Here is a 23,259-nt window from a genome sequence, read left to right on the forward strand (position 1 = left end):
CTAGATTGGACATTTTCATCTATCGGGCTGCCTTGGATTCCTTGTATATCTGGGAAAGAATAATATTAGGTTGGGACTGGGACCCCAGCTTCTAAACAGAGATTCTCCGTTTCCTGTTTCTTGACATGACTTTGCTGGATCTCAGAGGCTCCTTTCAGCCCCAGCAGTATATGAGCGAAGATCAGTAACACCTCCTCTTTGATTAAGCACAGCCTGATATCTTTAAACCTTGGGCCTTTGTGTCAGGGAACAGGTAATGATTTTAACCTATGAGACCTGCATTTTATAGCATGAGACATTTTTAGATATTTTCATGTGCATACACATCTCTTACGGATGCTGTATGTGAGGGTATTTATACATAGCATTTTATTCATATAGAGCCTTTCATCGACAATGAAATAATATTACATAGACCAGAATAGAACATTTATATCTTTATACCTCATTGTACATTTGGAGCCCAGCTTTGAGATCCTGGCTAATGATGAGATTTAGAGAAGACCAGGAAGCATTTGATGTTAATACAGATTATCTACCCAACCTCAGTTAACTGAACTGATTTAATTTAGGAAAGTTATTTCTTTCTCTTTTAAATCTAATTTAAGAAACTTGACTGAAATAGTGATAGATACCAGAGAACTACCTGTGCAGCAATATAAACTAACAAATCTAGACATAGCAGCATCCATCCTGGAACTATACATGGATAAAATATATGTCAGAAATACCTCAGAAATAAGAGATTAAAAAATTAACATCTAATGCAGCAAATAGTGAAAAGATAAAAACACTGATAACCGCACGATAAAATCTAGTAAAAATCAGTGATGTGTAGTTTTTATATTGACATTCTTTTTGAAGAGACTGGCAGACCTTTAAGTTTTTATCGTAAATCTGTTCATTGTTGAGAAATTTTTTTCTTTTGAGCATCAAACACTTATAGGGACTTATGAAGTGAGTTTAGTTTAATTTGCCGCTCAGAGATTTCGCAAATAAGCTTCCTGATTTAGATTCTTCCCAGTCCAGCCTGCCATTTACCAGAGCTAAAATATGTGTCAAAGGAAGTAGGATTTGTCTTAAAAGAGATTTGGAGAAAATCTTTCTTCAGTATTTAAAGTGCTTGACAAAATCATGCTCACATGGAAGTTTGTTTTGAGATGAGGAAGTTAAAATCAGATGGCTTATTTTACATTACAGACTGAAAGCCTGTCTGATAGTGTTGACATGGAGTGCTAATTAATCACCCAGGGTCTCCTCATTCACTAATCACAGTGCATGAAGCTTCCCTGCTGGCTGAGGCTCAAGGGCAAACCGTGGGCTTCCAGCTAGCTTGTTTTTCATAAGCGTTATGCTACCTCTATAAATTAATGTGAACCTAATACATGCTGTCAGTGGTTTACTTTCCCATGGCGACCCTCTCTGGTTAAAAAGCTTTAAATGAAATCTTATATTGAGACTGGAGAGTTTCTTGCAAAGAGGAAAAAAAGAAAATTTAAAATCTTCTTTGTAATCTTTGTTCCTGTGGTATGTACTGTTTCAGTTCCGGTAAAAAATCTGCTAATTTAATTGAATAATGTGCAGATGACATGTTCATTGCTTTTGTTATCAGAAAAGTGAGCCTATATCATGTTATTTCCATGATATTTTTAATTGCAACAATAGTGTGTTTACAGAATACATTCTGTACACAAAACACATAATTAATTAATTCTCACATCAGTTCTATGTGGATGCTATTACTACCTCCATTTAACAGGTGATAGAATTATGTCACCTCGTCCAGGGTCACACCTAGGGCCCCGATTCGAACCCTGGTTTGTCATCAAAGGCGATGCTCAGGTACTGTTCATGATTCATGCAGTCCTTTTGTACTATCTCTTTTAACTGGAGGAAAATACCAATGGTTTTAGTCTTTAAGATATAATTCCTAGTTCCATATTGATTTTTTTCATTCATCTGAATTCATAAATCATTTTAGAAGCACATTGATCTCTAGCACATTGTGTTATGCAGCTTTTGGTCGGGGAAGAGAAAGTTGTGGGCATCTTTAACCAGAGGAAATAGGTTCAGCTTATTTACACATCACTCACGCTGCTCTTCATCTTGAGATGATTCCAAACAGTTCTAATAGAAAAGGAAAAGTCCCAAGTTTACACACATGGGTAGTTTCTAAGGCAGTGACTGCTGAGAACCCAGCCTTCTATACTGAAGCTATGAATGGTTTGCCTACAGCTTATCCTACATGTAAATTAATTTCCAAGAGTCTGTGTAATAAACTCTTATATGAAAGAACATATAAAAGAGTGATTTGTCAAAATCCATTTCCCCTATTAAAAATACCTAACTAGAGAGAGCAGAGTGCTATTTGTGGTTTATATGGGTTTTGGGTTAAGCCAATACTTTTCTTCTTAGTATGCAGTGCTGATGTTCTTGGTTGAAAAGAATTCATTCCGTTCCTTTTTATAGTGTTGTGAAAAGTTGGACAGAGAGAAAACTGAGCTGAATATACAGAATAAATAACTCAGTGGTGCCGTCAGTCTGCCCTTTTGTTTTCAGGCATTCTCCCTCCCAAACCTTTGTGAGTCATTGAGCCAGTGAGACCGATCAAAGATGCCTCAGTGTATAGAACATTTTATGTGGAGATTTATTTGTCATCCACAACAAAGGACTAATTGCCTCCAGGCCTTCTTTCACATGATAATCAATGGATTCGGATCTCCTGGGTGTGCTCCATGTATCCCGCATTCATCTCAAGATGTTTTAGGTTTGGATTGAATATAAAGCATCAGAAAGATGATGTCAATGCAGTACAAATATTAAGGGAGTTTTAAATATGACTATGGAAATGTAAAAAAGAGCCTAAAATGAAGGTATCCGCCATCATTTTTTTTTTTTTTGCGCTTGTTTGCTTTGATCAGAATGATAACTTCTGTGATAGTTATTAAGGAGGCCGTGTGCCATTTCTAGCATGTCGCATGTTTCTCTTAGAATCTAGTGTTTCATAAGGCTCAACTGGGAGAAAATTCACTTCTTGTTTTAATGTGGACTTGAGGTTCTCAAGGATGATTTCTTGGATGCCTTTGTTACTAATACTACCAATAAGATTTTATTTTAAAGAAATGTGCTGAATTCTAACAAGTGAGTGTATCGGACTTCGATTATGGTTTCCTTTAGTGGCTTTGCCTCACTGGCATGTGTGTCTGCGTGCTTGTGGACCGTGGGGGGAGATGGGTTACTCATTCTCTGTAATGTCTGAAGGACTGAAGTTATCTTCTCTTGCTGTTCTTTAATAATCATTTCTAACTAAGGCACCTGTTTGCTAATGTTTACCTAAACTATGCAGTTCTTTCTTTAAGAATTTCTTTTCTAAGAAACATGATGAAAAGTGACTCTGTTACTAAACAGATATCTTTGCTATAGGCAGTGTATAAGTCTTATATTATACACTTTTCCCCCAGATGTCATCATGTTTCTTAGAAAAGAAAGATGTTATTAGCAAAACAAACTTAAAATTTTTTTAAGATAAAATTTTTTAATTTGAAAATTAACACACACACAGATACACAGGCATAGAGAGTGTTTGCATTAGGTTGAAAAAAATTAAAAGTACCAGAAATAGCTAACATTCTGCCTTCTCAGCTCTGACTGAGCTGACTTCAGTGGAGCAGACCAAAGCAAGCGATGGGTGCTGGAGAACCATGTTGGGTGGAAAGGAAACACCAACCCTTTTCTATAAAATGATTCTAAATGTCAGGATCTGTGAAGGGTCTGAGATGTTGCTTTGCCTCCCAGCTGACAAGTTACCCTGCCACAGTGTCAAGGATGCTGGCAGAGACACCAGACTCCTAGGACAGAAACATAAGACTTTGCTAATCACAGCAGCACTAGTAGCTACTGTATCAATATTTTTCCCATTGTTTCTCTGAGCCCTGATTTCCACAGAGTGATGCAGAGAGGGCCAGTTGACACCTGTATACATAGAAAATTGTGTTATAAGAGGGGAACTCTGAGTTTAGGGAACCCCAGACTTTTATAATGGGCAGTAAGCCTGCAGGATCTGTGTAAAGAACCACTAGCTCTGTCTTCCAAGGCCGTCTGCTACGGAAAGATTGCAACAAATGACTCATTCGTAACTCCCGTCAGTTCTTCCCTCATGAGAAGTACAGAAATTTGCGAAAATTATCTCCCTACACAAAATACTCTGGAAACAGACACCAGATAAGAACAGATTCCATGAATAACTAATGCACACTGATTTTTAAGGGCTACATATGTGCCACATGACAAAGCCAGTAGCCACAGCATTTATCTCATCCTGTTATTTTAACAGATGGATAAAATGTGATATTTTAATTACATCAAGTATCTTTATTGCATATCCTTTTCAAAAGGTCTTCTTCCCTTAATTTGTGTTGGATTACCACAGTCCTGTGTATTCTTCTCCATATACACTTTTCATTCATTGACTTGGCCGAATTCACACAGCTAGTTAATGTTCCTGCTGGCACTAAACCTGAAGTTTCCTGCACCCAATCTGTTCATCTTTGAAATAAGGAAAGTTACTTTCTTTAATGTTTTCTTGCTCTGTGTTCCGTCTTTAATTTAATTGAGCACAAGCAGTCTCCACCATTTCGGCCTCTTTCTTTCCCTGTCATAATGTGTCTTACAGGTGATGGACACGCCTTCTGTGGCCTTTGGTGACACCTCTCGTTCCTGATTTCCTGCTGCCACCTTGTCTACTTTGCAGTCTCCCCTCCAAGTTCCCTCTGTGTACTTTGTCAAAAATCTAAGTGTTCTCTACAAATTCTTATGTGTCTTTAACAGTAACCACAATAACAGTTATTTATTGAGCATGTTCTATGTGCTGGGCACTTTGCGAAGCACCTTACATGCCTTATCTTATTCAGTCTTCCCAATGACCCTACAAGATGGACACTACTTCTTCTGTATTTTATAGAGGAAGAAATAGAGAACTGAGAGGTTGAGTTATTTGTCCAGGGTCACACAGTTAGTATGTGGTGGAGCCCTGTTTCTAACCGCAGCCTGACTCTGGAGCTACCTTGCCGGCCAGGCTCGAGGCCCTCGTGTGCCAGGACGCTTTCACCCGAGCGCCTGACACTCAGCTGAGGGGAAACATACCTAAACCTGAACTCTAAAATTGATCTTTCTCCTAAAATATTTTCCCCTGTTAGTTTTCCTGACTTCAGAAATAACTCTTCAGCCCACCAAGTTGGTTAAGCTGGAAGCCTGAGAATTTTCTTAGATTCTTCTCTCTTTCTCATCTCCCATAAGTAATACACTCATTCATTCAACAGGTATTTATTTGAGACCTACTGTGAAGTACACATTGTTCTAAGTTTGGGAGATACAGGATGAACCAAACATAAAAATCTCTGCTCCTGTGGAGGTTGCTTTCATAGAAATTAATATCCCCATTTTATAGATTTGGAAACCTAGAGAAGTAGATTAAGTGATATGTCCGAGATTACATATTTAGGATTCAAACCCTGGCATTCTGGTTCAAGGAACCATGGTCTTAATATTTCCCTCTCTGCTTCCTGTCGTCAAGTCCTATAGACCAGTGGTCCCCAACCTTCTTGGTACCAGTGACTGGTGCTCCTATGAGAATCTAATGCCTGATGACCTGAGGTGGAGCTGAGGCGGTGATGCTAGCGCTGGGGAGCGGCTGCAAATACAGATGGAGCTTTGCTCGATAGCCTGGATAGCCTGCCACTCACCTCCTGCTGTGCAGCCCGGTTCCTAACAGGCCACAGACCAGTACCGGTTTACAGCCCAGGGGCTGAGGCCCCCTGCTATAGAGTCTCCTGCTTAATCTTTTCTTCGATATTCATTCTACTGTCGCTACCTTTTGGGGCTTGTGTCATTGCCACTAGAATTACCGTAGTAGCCTCCCAACTTGGCTCTACCTGCAGTCTCACCTCCCTTCAAGTCATTCTCTGAGCTGTACAGTAATGATTGCTATAAAATGTAATCTGATCCTATCACTGTTTTGCTAAAAATCCTTGGTTAGCTTCAAGGAGCTTGCCAGTGCCTTGATCCCAAGAACACACACAGCCTGCTGTGATAAGGCCCCTGCTTAGCCACCTTAGCCCAGGAATTCTCAGACTTTACCATGTATTACAGTTACTCCAAGGACTTGTTAAGACAGGGCTTGCTGGGCTCCACCCCCAGAGTTTCTGATGCAGCAGGCCTAGGGCTGCCTGAGAATTTTATTTCTAACAAGTTTCTTGGTATGGCTGGAGCAGGAGCAGGACCCACACTGTGAAAAGCACTGCTTGCCTGGGGCCTGGCCTGCCTGTCTCTGCTCCAGCCCTGGAAGCGCTTGCGGATACTTGAGGGATGTGCTGTTTCAGGCTTTGATCCTTTTGCACAAGCTGCTTCTCCTATCTTCCTCTCTCCTTCCCTTTAAACACAGTTCAAGTGTCACTTCCAAAGAAGCTTCTTCTGACCCCACTGTGATCCCATAGCCTCAGCTCTGTGTTTCTGTGGCAACAGGTCTCCCTGAAGGCTCCATTCCCTGTGCCTGAGTTGTGGTCGTACTTATTACCCACTCCTCCCCCCCTCCGCACTGCCCTGTGGCAGTTAGCTCTTTAAGAAAAGACACTATGTTATTTATTTTTTTATCCTCTGTCCCTAGCATCTAGTACCATACCCACTATTCATTGAAGATACTTATTAAATGAATTACATAACCCTACTTGTGCTTTGAAAGAGTAATCCTATTGTACCTTTTATTAGCATTAACCTTTAAATCTTGCCTAAGATGTTTTTTAAAGCATTAGGGTGTTTCCACACAAAAACAGTATACATCTGAGAGCATTAAACGTTCAAAGCTGCCATTAGCTGGAGCTGCTCTGCTTGGCTGTTTAATGTAAACAGCAGGAGCTTATTCCCGCAAAGGCTGATGTTTGTCCATAGATGACTCATTTCTCATGGTTTGAAATACATGAGCTATCTCTCAGTCCTCTCCAGCTTTCTGAACATCTCTCTGGTCTGTTCTTAGCCTTGGTTTTATCTAATCAGAGGGTTACAGATGGAACAGCCTGGGCAGGGTGAGCCTTGCTTTTTCTACGATTAGTGGGCTGTAAAGTTGTAGCCTCTGTATTTTCATCGAAAGTTGCATTGCTTAATCACTGATGTTCCTTTCCCTGTGCCCGCATTGTCTGCGTGATTGCCAAGAAGAATATAGGTTTTGTTGCCTGCATAGCCTTCCCCTTTTCTCTGTCTCCTCATCTCAGATTACTGGTTCTCGTCAAAAAGCTCCAAACTCCAACAAAGGAATTTCCAAACAAGATATCGTCCCTGGATTGTGCCTTCTCTTATTGTGCATCACGTTCAAAGGCAGAGAGCCCTTCCACCCTCTCTGGGAGAACAGGCAGAGAGAACAGGGGTCCACAATGCTTGGGGACACTGAGGAGATGCCTCTCCTGCCCCCCACCCCGCCCTTTCCCAGGCTCTGCTGCGTGGTATTGCTTTGGGAACCGTTTCTTGGGTTCTAGCCGTATCGTTCTGCTTCCAAAATTCCACAAGCAAGCAGAAGGCAGCCCTCTTTCATTCAGGTGGAGTGTGCCTGGATTACGTGTCCCTCCTCACACCAAGTAACAACAGCATGCGTGTAGTTCAGAACCACTAGCGTTTCTCCTCGGTTATTTGGAAAGGAACAGCAGCCTCTGCCAGATCATTAGTCTCTAGAGCACCGCCACACTCCTGCCTGTTCTGCCCACTTTGTTGTGAACAGGGAGCTTGTCACTGGACTAAGCATGAAGGAAGTTAATCTGATCTCTTATTTGTGTCTTAGAACCCTCTTGGTTGCAAGTAACAAAAAACCCCCAAAGTAGCTCGAGCTGATGGGAGTGGGGAGGGATGTATAATAGGGACCCAAGGATGTTGCGTGGGACCCAGGAACAGGACATGTGCCCAGGGGTCCTGGGCATAAGGAACAGAGTGGTCAGGAGCAGAAGTTACTTTGTGTCTCTCTTCTGCTTTCTATATCTGAATGTTCTCTTCACAGCACCCTTAGTCTGTTCTAGTATAAGGGAGACTGAGACTGACAAAAATCACCATGTCCAATGTCCAATTCCTGAGGAAGAGGGACTCTGTCCCAGATTAGTATTTAATGGAATGTCTCTCCATGAGTCACATGGACCCACCTTAGTCTAGATAGGGGAGAGTGCAATTGGCCCCCCTTGACAAATATGGCTGTGGGGACCCACTCTTGAGGGTGGGAACTGTTTTTCAGAAGGGGGGGTTACACCTTGAGAAGCTACCCCAATCAACATTGGTTATAATTTATATCCCACTTTCTTACAAAAGGATTTTTTTAATGGGTATAATGAGATCGGAACCTGTTTACAGAGGTTAGAACAAAGAGTGGTAAGGTTAGGGAGAGAGAAGGTGCATCAAGAAGCCCGAGTGGGAAGGAACTTATTTTAGTGTGGGATTTCAAAATTAGCAGGTTTTTAGATTATGGAGCCAATATATCCAGAATTCCTGAACCAGAGAGCTGAAATAAGAAATAGGAAAGATTTGAAATTATGCGTGATCTCGGTATCCTGACTAGAGCTTATTAGTTTCTTCTAAAATGCATGGGGATACTTGTATGCCCCGTTCTGGAAGGATCCTCAAGCTAGTGTCCAGGGAGGAAGCTATATGATTGGAGGGCAGGTACTCTCTGGTTAGCACAGTCCCCATCGCACCTGTTATCTGAGCCCACGTTACATCCTTCAGATCGTACATGTGCGGAGGTGGAGCAGTCCAGACGAGAGGGCCTCTGGTCGATGAGAACGAGGATGGTTTCTCATAGTTGGAGGAGCCAGGTCTTGAAGCAGATTTCGCCGTCATGACCCATATAGGTCTGGGGAGAGGAGGCAGGCTGAGTAATGCTTGAGGATGGGGGAAGAACTAATATGCATGAAGTTCTGGCTATACTTGATAGTCTCTTTGAATCTCACATGACCTCATTGCCCTTCCAGTTGTCATGTGCATTTCCTTAAGTGCCCTTATCTTCATTTGACAGATGACAACTGTCGGGTTCTAGGAAGTCAGGAAAACCTCCTATGATTCTTTTGTCCTTCGAAAAAGTTGTCGCCCCGGCCTTCAAAGTCCAACGCAGCCCGTCTCCCGTTACCCATGCTGTGTGCACTCGGCTCGGACGCTGTTCCTACAGCGCCCTGCACAGCTGTGCCTTAGCGCCTCAGCCAGGCTGCTCCCCTGCCTGGACCCCATTCCCTGACATCCACTGTCATCTCCTTCGCGTTTCTGCTGGCACGTAGCTTTCTCAATGGAGACTTGCCTTGTCTGCTCTATTTTAATACTGTAACACCTCCCTCCATCTTGCACTCATTTTGGTCCCTTACGCTGCTCCCCTTTCCCACGGTGCTTCTCACCTTCTAAAATTCTGTGTAATCTGCTCATTTACATTTCTTCATATTGCCTTTTCCCTCCCCACACTGGAATGTCAGCCCCATAAGCGCGGGCACTTTTGTCTCTTTTGTTTCCCGACTTACCAAGCCCCTAGATGACTGCCTGGCTCGTAGTAGATGCTCAGTAAATATGTATTGAATGAACAAAGAGTCTTTCCCAAGATCACAGAACCACGGAGAGTGTTGGAGCCGGGCTTCAGTAGGCTGTGTGTGTTCAGGCCACATGGAGGAGGGTCGTTAGGGCCAGGCAAAGAGAAAAAGGTTGACCTGCCTCAGATGTGAATGTCCTTTTACAAGTTTGAGCTTTATCTGTCCTACCATCTTATCATGAGGATCCCGGACAGTTTGAATATACAAACTGGGACAAGGGACCCAGGGGCAAAATTGGGATTGATTTTCTGTGAATTGAATTTTCCATCAGCCCAGGCTTACTCCTTAGACACGGCAGGGCAGGGATTATGCCCAGAGGCTTTTCCTGAAATCTGCCCCTGTTCTACAAAGACAGCATGTATTTTGTTAACAGAAATGTTCAGCTCACTTGTGTAGACTGCCCCACCTCACTCACCCCTGCCAGAATGGTGTGTTGTTCACACCCAAGTGTCAGAAAAACATCTAATAGAAAGTATAGTTTCAGGGAACTATATCTTTCCTAATGGCATTCTTTTCTTTCCTCTCTTCTTTGCCAAATGTTTTCAGTGCACCTCTCCTGTTTATTCAGGCAGAGCTTAAAATTAAAAAAAAAAACAAAACAAAACTTCATCAGAATAATAAAGAAATAATTCCACCCATTGTTATTTAAGATAATATTTTTGAGGCTCCAGTTGAGGCAAGATTGACCTGATTTTTCGCCCATCAAGTTTACCTTGCTGCGATTGTTATTTTAAGTCACTTCATGGGATACTGCACAGATGTCATTGACGTAATTGTTATTTTTTAAGCAGAGAGGACTGAAAATGTCCATTTAAGAGTTGCCTGTGAATGTTAATGTGCACCTATACGTGACTGCTTCCTTTTATGAATAAAGGAGTAGAGAGTGGTAGACATGTATACTGATTTTAAATAATTTATTTTTTTAAAGTACACAAGCTGAAATTTGCTTCAAAGAGAATTCAGATAGCAGCTAAAATCCCTATGAAGAGCTGTCCCTCAGAAGTGCCACTAGATCTCAAGCTAGTTATAAAATTAGCACCTGAGAGTTCTTTCTGTCAGGATATAAGATGGATTTTGAAAAGCCATCTATGTACAAGATGCTGGAATCACAGACATTATCCTTAATACCTCCCTTTCCTTCACCCTTGCCCCCCGCCTTCATCATGTCCAGTCATCACCAAAAATGTCAGTTTTACTTCTAAATGGTCCCAATTTCATCTATTTCTTCACCACATTCAGTCCAGGATGAGGTCATGTTTTATCTGCATGGCCTAAACTGCTTCCTTAAAGTCCCCTTTTGTCCACTCTGGATTCTCTTTAATCTCTTCTATCACCCAGATCTTCGTTTTTCTGAAGCCTAAGTCTGCTGAAGACCTGCCTCCTCCATCGCAGCCCACTACACACAGACAGCCCTTAAGTGGCTTTCTAACCCTCCCAGGATAATGACTGCATTCCTTAGTGTGGCTTACAAGGCCGTTCATCGGCTGGTCTGTGCTCACATCTCTCACTGCAGACCTGCTTAACTTCTCCTTCCAAACGCTCCCCCACTCCTCTTATCCTCCCTCACCTCTCCCTGTTCTCTGCACTAGCCACACCAGTCACTTTTTAGACCCTTTAACTTGCCTTTTACAGCCTTCCTGTACTGCTCTCTGGATCAAATTCCCCTCTAACAGTCTGTATTAGGCTTATTTTCTTCTCTTTCATAGCACTATCAAGGGTGATTTTGTCTTTTACCACTCTGAATACTTATTAAAATTTCTTATCTCTTACTGGACTATAAATAAGCTCACTGGGGCAAGGACTATATCTGTTTTATTATCTCTATTTATCACAGGAGAAAAGTAGTGTCTAGCACAAAGTAGGAACTCATATTTGTTGACAATTATAGATGGACGAATGAATGGCTTCTTGAAGTATCTGTTTTTGTACCAGTTAGAATTGAACACTGGTTCATTTCCAAGATGTTGGAGGCTTAGCAAGACCTAAAACAAGTGGAGGAAGAGGCCACAGAGAAAAGGAGGGGCAGATGCATCTCTCCTGGCAGAGACGCTCAGTCGCCCTAGTCACATACTAGGGCCATTTTCCTCTCCAGCTTTTCCTGAGTATCAGCTCCACTGGCTCGTGTTCTGCAAAGCCCTGGAGGCTTCCATCAGCATGCCACTCTCTGTTTCCACCTAGTGCCATTCTCATTCCTCGTCAGGAAAACATACCTTTGCCTTGAATGCCTAGAAATTAAAGGAGCAATTCTGAGTCTTAGGACAAGAGTGTCAGGGGCAGTATAGTTCTCTGTCCTTTATTTGTCTGGATAAGTGTTTTATGACATTAAGGAAGTACTGAAATAGTTTTGAGCTTGGGCCAAGGACTCATATTTCCTGAGCCACCCAACCCAGGCACCAAATGATCTTGGGAGAATTACTTAAAGTTTCTAAGTCTCAGTTTCCTTTCTATAAAATGGGGATATCAGTACATATTGTACAGGAGTGTTGTGGGATACTTTATACCAACACTGTTTAATTGTAGTATAGTGTAAGCCACATATATAATCTAAGTGTTCCAGTAGCTGTATTTAAAAAAACAAAAGGAAAAAAAGTTTTTTTTAAGTAAAATGAAACAAGTGAAATTAATTTTAATATATTTAACCCAATGTAGCTAAAGTATTATTTCAACATGTAGTCAATAATAAAACAACTATTAATGAGATATTTTACATTCTTCTTATTCCTATTAAGTCTTTTATATCCAGTGTATGTTTTATACTTTTGAGCACATCTCAGTTTGAACTAGCCACATTATAGATGCTCCATAGCTAATGGCTACTGTATTAGTGCTGTTTTAGCTAATTCATATAAAACAGTACCCAATTCATACTTAGCATTCAATAAATGTTGGCAAAACTATCATTATTAATTTTCAAACATCAAAAATTGAGTGGATAAACATTTGTGCTGTGTGTTTGCATATTTTGCCATATGGGAAGATACATCAGATTTGTTTTTGTTTCTGTTTTGAAAGAATAGAGTTGACTTTAAGTGCTCTCAGCTTTTCCCTGTAAGTCGGCCTTTGGGTTTCAGAAGGAGGTCAGTTTGGTGGTTTATGGCCGTCTTTTCTTTGGGGGTGAGAAGGGGAAACTCAGTGTGCTTCAAGTGTTGCATGCCTGTCTTTGGTTTTCTGGCTCTTCTCTGTTTAAGAATTTGGAGCTGGAACAACTTGATTTTAAAACAAAACATATGGGCTGAGAGTAGCTGGGAGGACATTTGCTAGTGACGTAGCCCCGAAGGGATGTGCAAGTTGAGGCCCGGCCCATACCATTCGCCTGCTTAGGTGTCGAGTGCTTTCCTGGACTTCAAATCCAGTGTTCTATCTATCTCCAGATTCTTAAACCCCTGTTTGGAAAGTCACAGAGCAGGAAGTAGTGGAGCAAGATTCTAGAAGGATTGTCTGTGAATCTTCTTTAAATCTCATTTTCTCCCTCTCTCCTTATTGTGAGAAACTATTGGTTTCCAATTCATTTATGTTGTTCATGAAAAACAAAGAGTTTTCAAAGTGCCAGGAAGAAAGAACTTTACACAAAGAGGGGAATGTTGACCTGCTAGGAATTTCTCTGTTTTCTACTTTCCTCCATTGCTGACCCCAGCATGTGGGACATTTCTTTTCTTCAACCAGTACTTAAGTGAAGAGAAGGTTTTTATCTCTTTCTACCTCTACAATTCCCCTTTGCTTCTTGGGGAGGGAATATGTGATGTCCTGGTCTTATTCCATCTAATTCTAATCTGAATGCCTCAACTTTCTGCCCCATGTGGGATGGGAATTTATCAGGACTGGTCAGAACATGTATGTTGATGGTAGATGTCTCTTGATTCACATCTCGGCTCCGCTAAGAAGCTGTGAGCCTCTTTTTTCTCTTTCTTAAAGGGGTTAATAATAGTGCTATTTTAAAATAAAACGTGTGATACTAAAGAGGGACTTGCTACAAAGCACAAAGCACAGTGCTTGGCAAGTCGTAAAGAGAAATAAATATTAGCAATTAGGCAGGACCCTCAGCAGTGACATGTCCACCCTCTTCAGCAGCAAGAGGGACGGCTGATCACAAGGTCCTCTGCCACAATATTTCACCCATCTTGTGGTGACACTATGATTAAATATTGCATCAGGGGAGATGGTTGAACATTTGTCCACAAAGAGCTTCAGCATTAGAAAGTCAGGCGTTTCACCAGGAAGAGTTTGACGTCAGTGTGTGTGAAGTCAAGTGCTCAGTGATTTCTAGGTCTGATGGGATCCTATGTGTGTACTTGTCCCCTGTTACCCTCTTGTGTCTAGGACCTGTAAACATGAGAGAGTAACATGCTGAACTGCTTTACTGTTGTACACAACTGCCCGAGTACCTTTAAGCCTTTTGGGGAAACCGGTGCCTTTGTTGTCTGGGTCGGAAACGTAAAGTGAAATAGCACTCTGACCTGGGCGGTAGAGGGGCCAACCGTAGTTTTTCTGTTGGGATATTGAAAGCAAGAAATCTTTCCAAACACTTTTCAAATCTTTAAGAGCAAACATAGGAAGAAAGGGATCTCCAGTTTCAAGGACCTGCTGAAGCTTTTCTGTGAAGGGCCTCAGAACGTGTTGCATACTCTTACTGCAGTGTCAGATCATTGTTGGGAGATTCGGGAAGTTTTACTTTTAAAAACATCACCACATTTTCAGCTCAGCAATTGTTTGTTTGTTCTTTTCAGTCCCCTCTTCCCTCTGTTCCTGCTTTTCCCCCAGCCCCTGTTGGATTTATTAGCTGATGCCTACGAAGTGTCACCCCTGTGGCGAATGGCAAATACCTTGCCAGGTGGACAGTTCTCAGATTTCCCTGAAACTGGAAAGAATGACCACCCTCAGTCTCGTGTTTTTTGTTTTTTTTTTTTTTTCTCACTCCTCTCAGTGGACAGCTTTCCTGACATTTAACTTAATCAAGATGTTAGTAAAATAAACAGTGTGGCTGCTGCCAGCAGACTGCATCTGCTTGTCAGCCTGCCCACTCTCTTTTCGCTTCAGTGTTTGGAAAGGAAATTCAGAGTTGCTATTGATAACAAAGGTGAGGAAAAAGATGAGTCCTTCCTCATGGCCAATTACACCCTAATCCCATTCTCATCACTGAGCTTTCTTAGTGGGTGGACAGCACTGTACAATGTGTCATGAAATCTGTGGCACCTTGATTATCAGACACACTATTATTTTTGGTACAAACAGGAAGAAAAACGTATGCAATAGCATCAATTTCGAGACACATCCCAATTTCAGAAATGTTAAAATATAGCAGGGCGGGGTTGTGGAATGTGTGTCTTAGAGCAGATGGAATATGGTAAAAACTAATAAAGAGCGGAAAGTCCCCCTGGTCACTAACATGCTCCCTCCGGTCCACTCCTCCCTCCGCCCCCCACACACTGCACTTGAGATCCACGGTTATCTATGAGAGGCACCTCTGCCTGGGGGCTGAGTTTGTCTTGTGTTCTTTTAACACTATCTCATGTTATCTTTGTGCTCCATGTTATACATGAAGTTATGGCACTGAGTTGAGACCAGGCTGTGTTGTGGAAGCACTCTCAATTACAATATAAGTCTTTGACGTTTCTGAAAAACAGGAAAATCAGAATTTTTTTTTTGAAACACATTGGACTTGGTAAGATTCATGTTACCTTTTGAAGGAATGATAAAGAGCTTGTTGAGGGACATTTGGGGGTTTCTGCATGCCCTCTCTGACCTGGCCCATTTATAATGGCTCGATGGGGAGAATCTCCAGCTCTTCTCAATGCATGTCCCTGGTTTTCTATTTTCCAGTGAAAGCTGGGCTTGGATTTATGGGAGCATGCACTGTTTCTTCCCCTGCACTGAAAGGCAGCATTAAACATTATCAGTGACTTTGATTTTATTTAAGATTCTACCTACTTATTATTTATAATCTGAATGACTTCTAAGTACCTACATGTCCCCAACCCTCTTTTTTAAATTAATTTTTAAAAAAATGTTTTAGCTTCATTGAGGTTTAAGTGAAAAATAAAATTGTAAGATATGTCAAGCAGACAACATGATGTTTTGATACAGGTATACATTGTGAAAGTATTTAACACTTGCATCACCTCACATATTTACTTATTTTTGGTGAAAACAATTAAGTTCTCTTAAGCAAATTTTAATTATGCAATACGTTGTTATCAGCTGCAGTCATCATGTCGTACATTAGGTCCTCATGCCATATTAATCTCATAACTGAAAGTTTGAACCCTTTTTACATGTCATCTCTATTTCCCCACCCCTGGCAAACACTTTTCTACTCTCTGCTTCTTTCAGTTTGAGTTATTTATTTATTTTTAGATTCCACATATAAGTGATACCGTGTGGTATTTATCTTCTCTGGTTTATTTCACTTAGCATAATGGCCTCCAGTTTTATCCATATGGTTGCAAATGGCAGGATTTCCTTCTTTTTAAAGACTGAATAATATTCCATTGTGTCTGTATGTACATATGTATATATATATGTGTGTGTGTATATGTATGTATATACACGACTGAATAATATTTCATTGTATATGTATGTATGTATCCATTTGTATAACCATTCTTGATGCTGTAATAACTTTAATCAAGGGGATTCTGGGATTTTTTTTGTTGTTAAAAATTGTTACTCAGATTTTAGAGAAAACTATTTCTCAGGTAAAATAGCAAAAGAATTGATTGAAAACTTTCTGATTCGTATTAGTAAAAACATGGTGTTTACCCTTATACTTACACTGCTTTCTCTTTTTCAGTTTTTGGGAATAACATTTCTTGGAATTGGACTGTGGGCGTGGAATGAAAAAGTAAGTCGAATATCATGAAAATGTGCACATTTGGATTGTTAGAGGCTGCACATTATACTATATTATCTCCTTTTCCTCTTTGAAATTGCGGAGTATAAACAAACATCGTTCTTTAACACAAGTGTTCTTGAAAGGTAATGTCATATTTCAAATACTATTGAGGAATGGAGCCTAAACTGATTGATATATCAGAATAATTACAGAAGTCATTATACACGTGCACAACAGAATATGTATTGGAAATTTATCAGTTAGCCAGAGGCATGTGTTCCCATGAAACAGGTCCTCACTCTGGTAGAAGAATTTCAGTAACACTTCTAAATATCACTAAAAAACCTGTAGTGTTTCTTTTTCTTTTTGTTTTAACCCATTGGAAGATTACTCAAGCCATAAAGATGATTTTTTTTTTTTTTAGCGTGAGCATTATATGATAAGTTGTGAGCATGTCTCATGAAGGAAAGTAGATATAATTTGGGTTTGAATATTAGATAAACTTGTTAGTGCTAAAGAATGTGAATACTTGTCTTCTGATCGAAAGCATTTAGGGATATTCAAAATTTATGATCAAATACAGCTTTGTAAAAGGACAAATCTGGAACTAGGGAGTAGCATATTCTAAGTAGGGCGGTGTGCGCTCTAAGTGACGCACTCATGACACCACTGCCCTGGGGCCCCCTCCCCTTCACTTCCCATCCTCGCCTTTAATTTTTTTCTCTACGACTTCCCTACTGAGGCTCAGCACTGGAATTCAAAAACAAACCTGATCTCCTTTCTTCTCCCTTCTTTGGAAATGAAAGTGATGGCAGCATTTTATCTGTCCTGGTATTTGGCTACACACACACTAAAGCTTCATTATCTCCCACCTTGTGAGAGTGAGGGAGTGGATGGATTGGTTAAAATCTGTGAACTAAGAGGTTAGCTTAAATTTTCCCAGAAGATTGTTCTCTTATCTCTTTGGCATTTCACCCTTTGAGCTTGACCAGGGCCTGAAGCCAAGGTTTTCTTTGAAGTGTTATATGTATTAGGAAAGGAGAGAAAAACTAAGAAAGCCCAGCAAACAAGAGTCCCTGGAGTGCCAGTAGGAATTTCCACAACTAAAACAGTGTTCAGATAGACTGCGTCAAATAAAACTCATAGTGAACCCTGAGTTTTCTTGACATGAACTACCCTCTATTTATTTACAAAATGCTTCTATAGAATGTAAAATGTTTTATGGAAGATGAACCACTTTCCAGCAATGTTATAAGGCCAGGCTGTGATTATATAAGAAGAGAGACAAATTAAGTTCTTAAAACAGAGATGATTTTATCTCTGGAAACTTTTCTGTCGAATTCTGGTTTTCTCTTGGATTATGATTAGTTTTTGCTTTCATCCCCTTGTAAGCTTGGAGAGTTATATTGGTGGAATCTGAGAAATTCCACTTTTAGAAGTCCTGTGGTTGGGTCAGTGCCAAATCACATAGCTTTTTATAACTTTAATAAGAGTCCATTTCTATCTGCTTTGAAAAAATCCTGGAAGGCATTAAATGAACTAATTGTCTATTCTAGCACTAAGTAGACAATTGGTTGTTTTGAAGGTTTTTTTCCCCTCTTTTTGTGAAATATAATATCTTTTTGTTTCAACAGTTGCCCCCTGTGTCTCTTTGATAAAATCACAATTCTAAAACCGCAGCAGTGTCACACAAATATCAGAACAGGGAGTGATGTCTTTGGGGAGGGATGAGATAGCAGTCCTTTCTTTGTCAAGGCCACTATCAGCAAATGGACAGTTCCTCTGGAGAGTTATTTGGCCAAGGTAGCCCAGCTACTCTGTAGCAGAGCTCTGTGCACTGGGACCAGGTGGAGGAGGAAGAGGGTAGAGGAGGACACGCAACCCAGTTTGATGTGCACTGGCTGCAAGCAGGCCCTGGGGTTGGGTGTGCAGCCTTGAGTGATACTGTTCTTGCCCCAGTGAAGGTTGAATCCTAGTGGGGCCTTGACAATAAGCAGTTAACTAGCCAAGCATATGCATCCAGGTACAGAGTAGGGTAAGGGCTAGTTAGAGAGTGGTGGGAGGAGAGGTCTCTTTTAGATGGAGTAGTTGGGAATAGCCTCCTGAGGAGGTGGCACTGGAACAGAGACCCGGATGAAGAGGGATCTGCAGCGGTCTGGGGAAGCAGCTTTCCTGGCAGGGGGAATAGCCAAGTGTGGTGGCCCTGAGTCAGGGGCTTGGTCGTTCCTAGGAACAGGAGGAAGGCCAGTAGAACTAGAAGGGAGAGGAGAGGGAAAGGGCAAGAAGAAGTAGGGGATTTGGCAGGAGGGGCAGGCATAGGCCCGAGCAGACAGGGTCCTGCAGAAGTTTGGAAGAGAGGAAGTCACTAGGGCATTTTGACAAGCGAGTATCCTGATCTGGCTTTTGTTTTAAGATTGCTCTGCCACCTCATAGGATTGCTTTGAAATTTAAATGAAGTGGCCCCCAAGACAGTGCCTGGTATGAAGCAGATGTGGCTCCCTCCTCTGGACACATGACCATAGCATGTCCACTCCTACATAGAGACAAGGACAAAATATTAGCTTTGGAAGCTGCCTCAAAGTTTAGGAGAGTTCTAGGCTCTGATTCATGGACCTGAGAATTAGTTTTGTTTTGAGGTATCTTAAGAAGGACATGATGTGCATTTAATTGCCTTGGTAACTGTGAAGGCTGTTCTTGCAAAACCCTTTGGCTTAACCCCTGAGTTGAACCAGGCCTCTGATGGCATGAGGTTCCAAGGTGAACCACAGCCAGCTAAAGGTGGTGGGAGGTATGCACCTGCTGGGCCAATAATTTCAGGGCATGAACCAGTAACCTCTTGCCTCCCCTCAATGGAGAGATGCGGTGGCATCTTCTTGAAAGGAGGCCTGGAAGGTAAATCTCTGAACTGGGTTGCAGCTGAAAGGATCAGATTTCTTTAATACATGTTTTTATGTGGAGTACAGAAACATTGGAGGCAAAAATTATTACCCCTCATACTTACTACCTGAGTTTTAAACCCAAGGCAAATATTGTTGACATAATAATTAAATAATGTATTTTATCTAAATTTCAAATCTACTTTGAAGATGCGGAGGATGACTGTGTCTCCAGGGAAAGCTGGTTTATGTGTAGTTTTTCAGAAATCATAGGACCTGCTATTTTAGAAGAAATATTAACAATAATGTAGCGTAATTGGCAATTGTACAACAGGCTTGACGACATCTAGCCATGATCATCTCATTCATTCAGATGACATTTATTGAGCACATGGCATGAGACAGAGCTCATGCTGGACTCTGGGACCGTAACTCCTTGGGGAATTTACAGTCTAAGAAGGGTGTGCTTATATATGTAAAATACATACATAATGCATAAAATATAGTATTGCAATAAATGCTAATTTGGAGTGTATGTAAGTTAAACAATTCCTATGTAAAGTACTCAACCACTTCCATGCCTTTGGGTCACTCTTACTCTTAAAAAGACCCACCTTCCTTCCACCAAAATAGGACCATGTTTGAGAGTTTGCACTCACTGATTGTGGCCCTTACCTATCGCATCCCACAGAATAAGTCCCACATGTTGGCCCTTGAGGTAATCAGGATGGAGTCCTGGTTCCTTCTGAGTTTCTCAGCTGAACATTGCTCCTCTTTCGGTGGAGCCCCGTCGGCACTTTGGTCATGCTCTCTGACCCTTGACAGGTCCTTTAGGGGACAAAGAAGGTATGACCGAATTATGTCCCTTCTCCTCTTATCTCCTGTCATTGCAGCTTGAGATCACACTACTGATTACTGAGAATTCAAGTTGGTCTCCGATCCAGCTTGGTTAACCCTATCCAGAGTCAAATGTAGGATTCCACATTTACCCAGTCGTCATCCAGCGCATTCCCTGTTCCACTCAGCTTGGTTTTAGCTGTGCATTTCGATCAGCCCTCTCTCTCGGTCCTGTCTGCTGCTCAGGCCTTCCTTTTGTTCCTTGTCCCAGTGCCACCTACTGATTCAGTAGGTCCGGGTGGACACTAGGATGCTCTGTTTTCATAAGCCTCTTAAATTGTTCTGATTGCAGTCAAGTTTAGTTATCGCTGATCAAAGCCACTGATATGTTGAGCATGCCAAGGATAGAGCCCAATGACTTGTCACTAGAAATTTCCTTTGGGGTTGACACTCATTCACTTATAGGTGCCCTTGGTGTCATCATTCAGGCAGTTTCTAATCCATCTACTTGTCGTTACCTCAGACTGTTTTTCTGCATCTTGTCTTTGTAGATAGACTGTATCCTTCACGTTAGCTCCGATTATCCTCGGACTTAGAAATCTGTTCTTTCCTTACTGAACCCATCTGGGTCATGGAGCACATCATTTTCTCATCCAGGTGCTCAGAAACCCTTATCAGTAAAGTAAGGACTGAGGGGTGGTTTATCATTTCCCCCTTCTAGAAATGCTTTCCTTACTGGGCTTCTGAGATATCACACGCTCCTGGTTTTCCTGCTTCACAGGCAATGCCTTCTCACACTCCTTTGCTAATTCCAGCTTACCTCTCTGACCTGTAAATTTTAGAGTGCCCCAGGCGAAGTCCTAGGACCTCTTCTCTCTCTTCACTCATCCTCTACAGAGACGTCATTTGCGCTTGGGGCTTTAATCGCCATCTAACACTGATGACTTCCAAATTTAGATCTTCGTTCCAGACCTGATCTGAACTCTAGACCTGTGTAGCCGGTAGCCTACCCAACATCTCCACTTAAATGCCCAATGGGCTTTGAAATGTAGCAATCCAAAAAAACACTTGTGACACCCCCTGCCCTTCCTTTCCAAACCTGCCCTTCCCAGTTGCAATAAACTGCAGCTCTGAGCTCCTGCTCGCGCATGTGTTCTGGACACCCATCTTTGCTCTCATACCATGTTCAGTCTACCAGCAAACACTGGCAGCTCTGCCCTGAAACTATATTGAGAATATACTTTACACTGTTATATCCTGGTCTCAGTTGCTGCCACATCTTGCTTGCATTAGTGCAGAACCCTTCAATCATTTTTCCGCCTCTGCTCTTGAGCGCCACTGCCGTCCAGGCCCATCCCCACGCAGCAGCCAGAGTGCTCCTTTTAAACGGAGGACAGGTCGGTCACTTCTCTGCTTCAGACCCTCCGATGAGGTGCCCTCCACTGGGCCCTCACTGTGCCCTCCCCTGCCAGACTCGAGCCCCTGCTCATCATCTTGCTGTTCCTTCAAAATCTCAAGCACAACTCACCACCCTAGGGCCATTGCACCTGCTCCTTACCACCTGGTATTCCGTCCCCCGCAGCTCCACATTGTCACTCTGCTTCCTGATCTCTGCTCAGATGCCACTTTTGTCCATAGGCCTTCCTGGCTTGTTTCAAGTAGCCACCCTCGCCCCACCCCAGCCCTTTTGCTCTTCTTTTCTGTGCTTCTCCCCTTGTGTTCTCATAGAACTTATCACTTATGTGCTAACAAGTTCATTGCTCCCCCCACTCACAAAAAAGTCAGCCCAGCCCTGTGATGGCGGGAACTTGTTTTTACTGCCACACTCCAGTACCTAGAATAGTAACTGGTACACAGTAGGTGTTCAAAAAATATTGCTTACGAAAGAATGAACGAGCAAGTGAATGATGAAAGCATCCTTTTTAACCCTGGCTATTTTGTGGCTTGTATCATTCAGTTAAAGAAGTCAGTCGTCACCTCAGATCCCTAGTAAGCACACTACATTAACAGCATAAAAGGAAGTAGTATTACATGTGGTTTCTGATGTCTGATTCGATAGTGGTACAGTGTTAGAAAGAGCAAATCCATTAATTTGGGATGTCAGGAAAGAAAATTTATTTATGCCATTTATTTCTGGCACAAAAATGGGAACCTATATGATGGTCTCATTTTGAGACAAAATTAGGGGTACCTATTCTTTTTTATTTTGTCCAATATTTATGCTTATTACTTAGTTTTTATGTGGGGGTGAGAGGCAGAGTGATATATCTCTAACAATCAGAGTGAGGTTTTGCCAGCAGAGTTGTTGAGGAGGGAGGCGGCGGGGGGGGGGGGGAGGGGGGAGACTAAGCTTTCTGGAGCAGGATGAGTGCCCTTCCCTGGTCTTCAGTGTGAGGTCGAGTTCTCTTGCTCCTCCTGCCCCTCCTACCGCAACCCAGCACCAGGCCACCGGTGGAGGGCGTACATCCCAGCCTGGCTCTCTGGCCTGAAAACTCCTTGAGGGCAAAGGAGCCTGTCTTCACCCTTTTAGGCTCAGTTCTAGCATCAGCCTCCCACACCGTGGATGCCCAAAAGGTGTTTGTGACTAAATGAATGTGAATATGCAGAAGAACCTCTTACATTGTGGAAGACCACACAGGAAAAACAGCTCTTCGCGAAGGGGTTTCGTTTTCACTTCTGTGATATCTCTGCATCCTTTGGGTTAAACTGTTAGAGAAGGATGACCTTCTATTTCAGAGGTGGAAAAACAGGCCCGGAGAGGCCGCGTGGATTCTATTGCTTTTCTCCTTGGCTTTCCTGCGGACTGGTGTGTGCGATTCTTTTTCCTCTAGGCTTTGGCCCTGATTGTAACCATAAGTCCCACTTCAGAACCTTCCAGTTGCTTCCTGTCACAATCATATAGTAGACTCACCTTGGAAAAACTGTCCCGATCTTCCCAGGAAGAACAATGAGAGACAATGAGATTCAGGGATTCAGGCAATTCATAGTAGCCGTCAAGTTTCCATAAACCAGGGTGGGGGGCCGCAGAAGGTGGAGGCGGGTACCCACATAACTTGGACAGAAAAATGCATACCTTGGCTTTGAAACTACTTTAAGGAGACATTTCTGAGATGCTGAAAAT

The 23,259-nt window shown here is 42.1% G+C and overlaps 1 protein-coding gene across 2 annotated transcripts in view; it reads left to right on the top strand.

Annotated features, from left to right (window-relative positions):
• The window catches only part of TSPAN5 (tetraspanin 5), a 146,804-nt gene that overhangs the window by 100,591 nt on the left and 22,954 nt on the right, over window positions 1–23,259 (top strand). For both annotated transcript variants that reach the window (XM_016166703.2, XM_036227681.1), the window contains exon 2: window positions 16,384–16,434. In XM_016166703.2, coding sequence (XP_016022189.1) covers window positions 16,384–16,434 — 51 coding nt within the window. The remainder of the gene's footprint in view (window positions 1–16,383; window positions 16,435–23,259) is intronic.

This window comes from Rousettus aegyptiacus, unplaced genomic scaffold (genome assembly GCF_014176215.1).
Source record: "Rousettus aegyptiacus isolate mRouAeg1 unplaced genomic scaffold, mRouAeg1.p scaffold_m13_p_10, whole genome shotgun sequence".
NCBI lineage: Eukaryota > Metazoa > Chordata > Mammalia > Chiroptera > Pteropodidae > Rousettus > Rousettus aegyptiacus.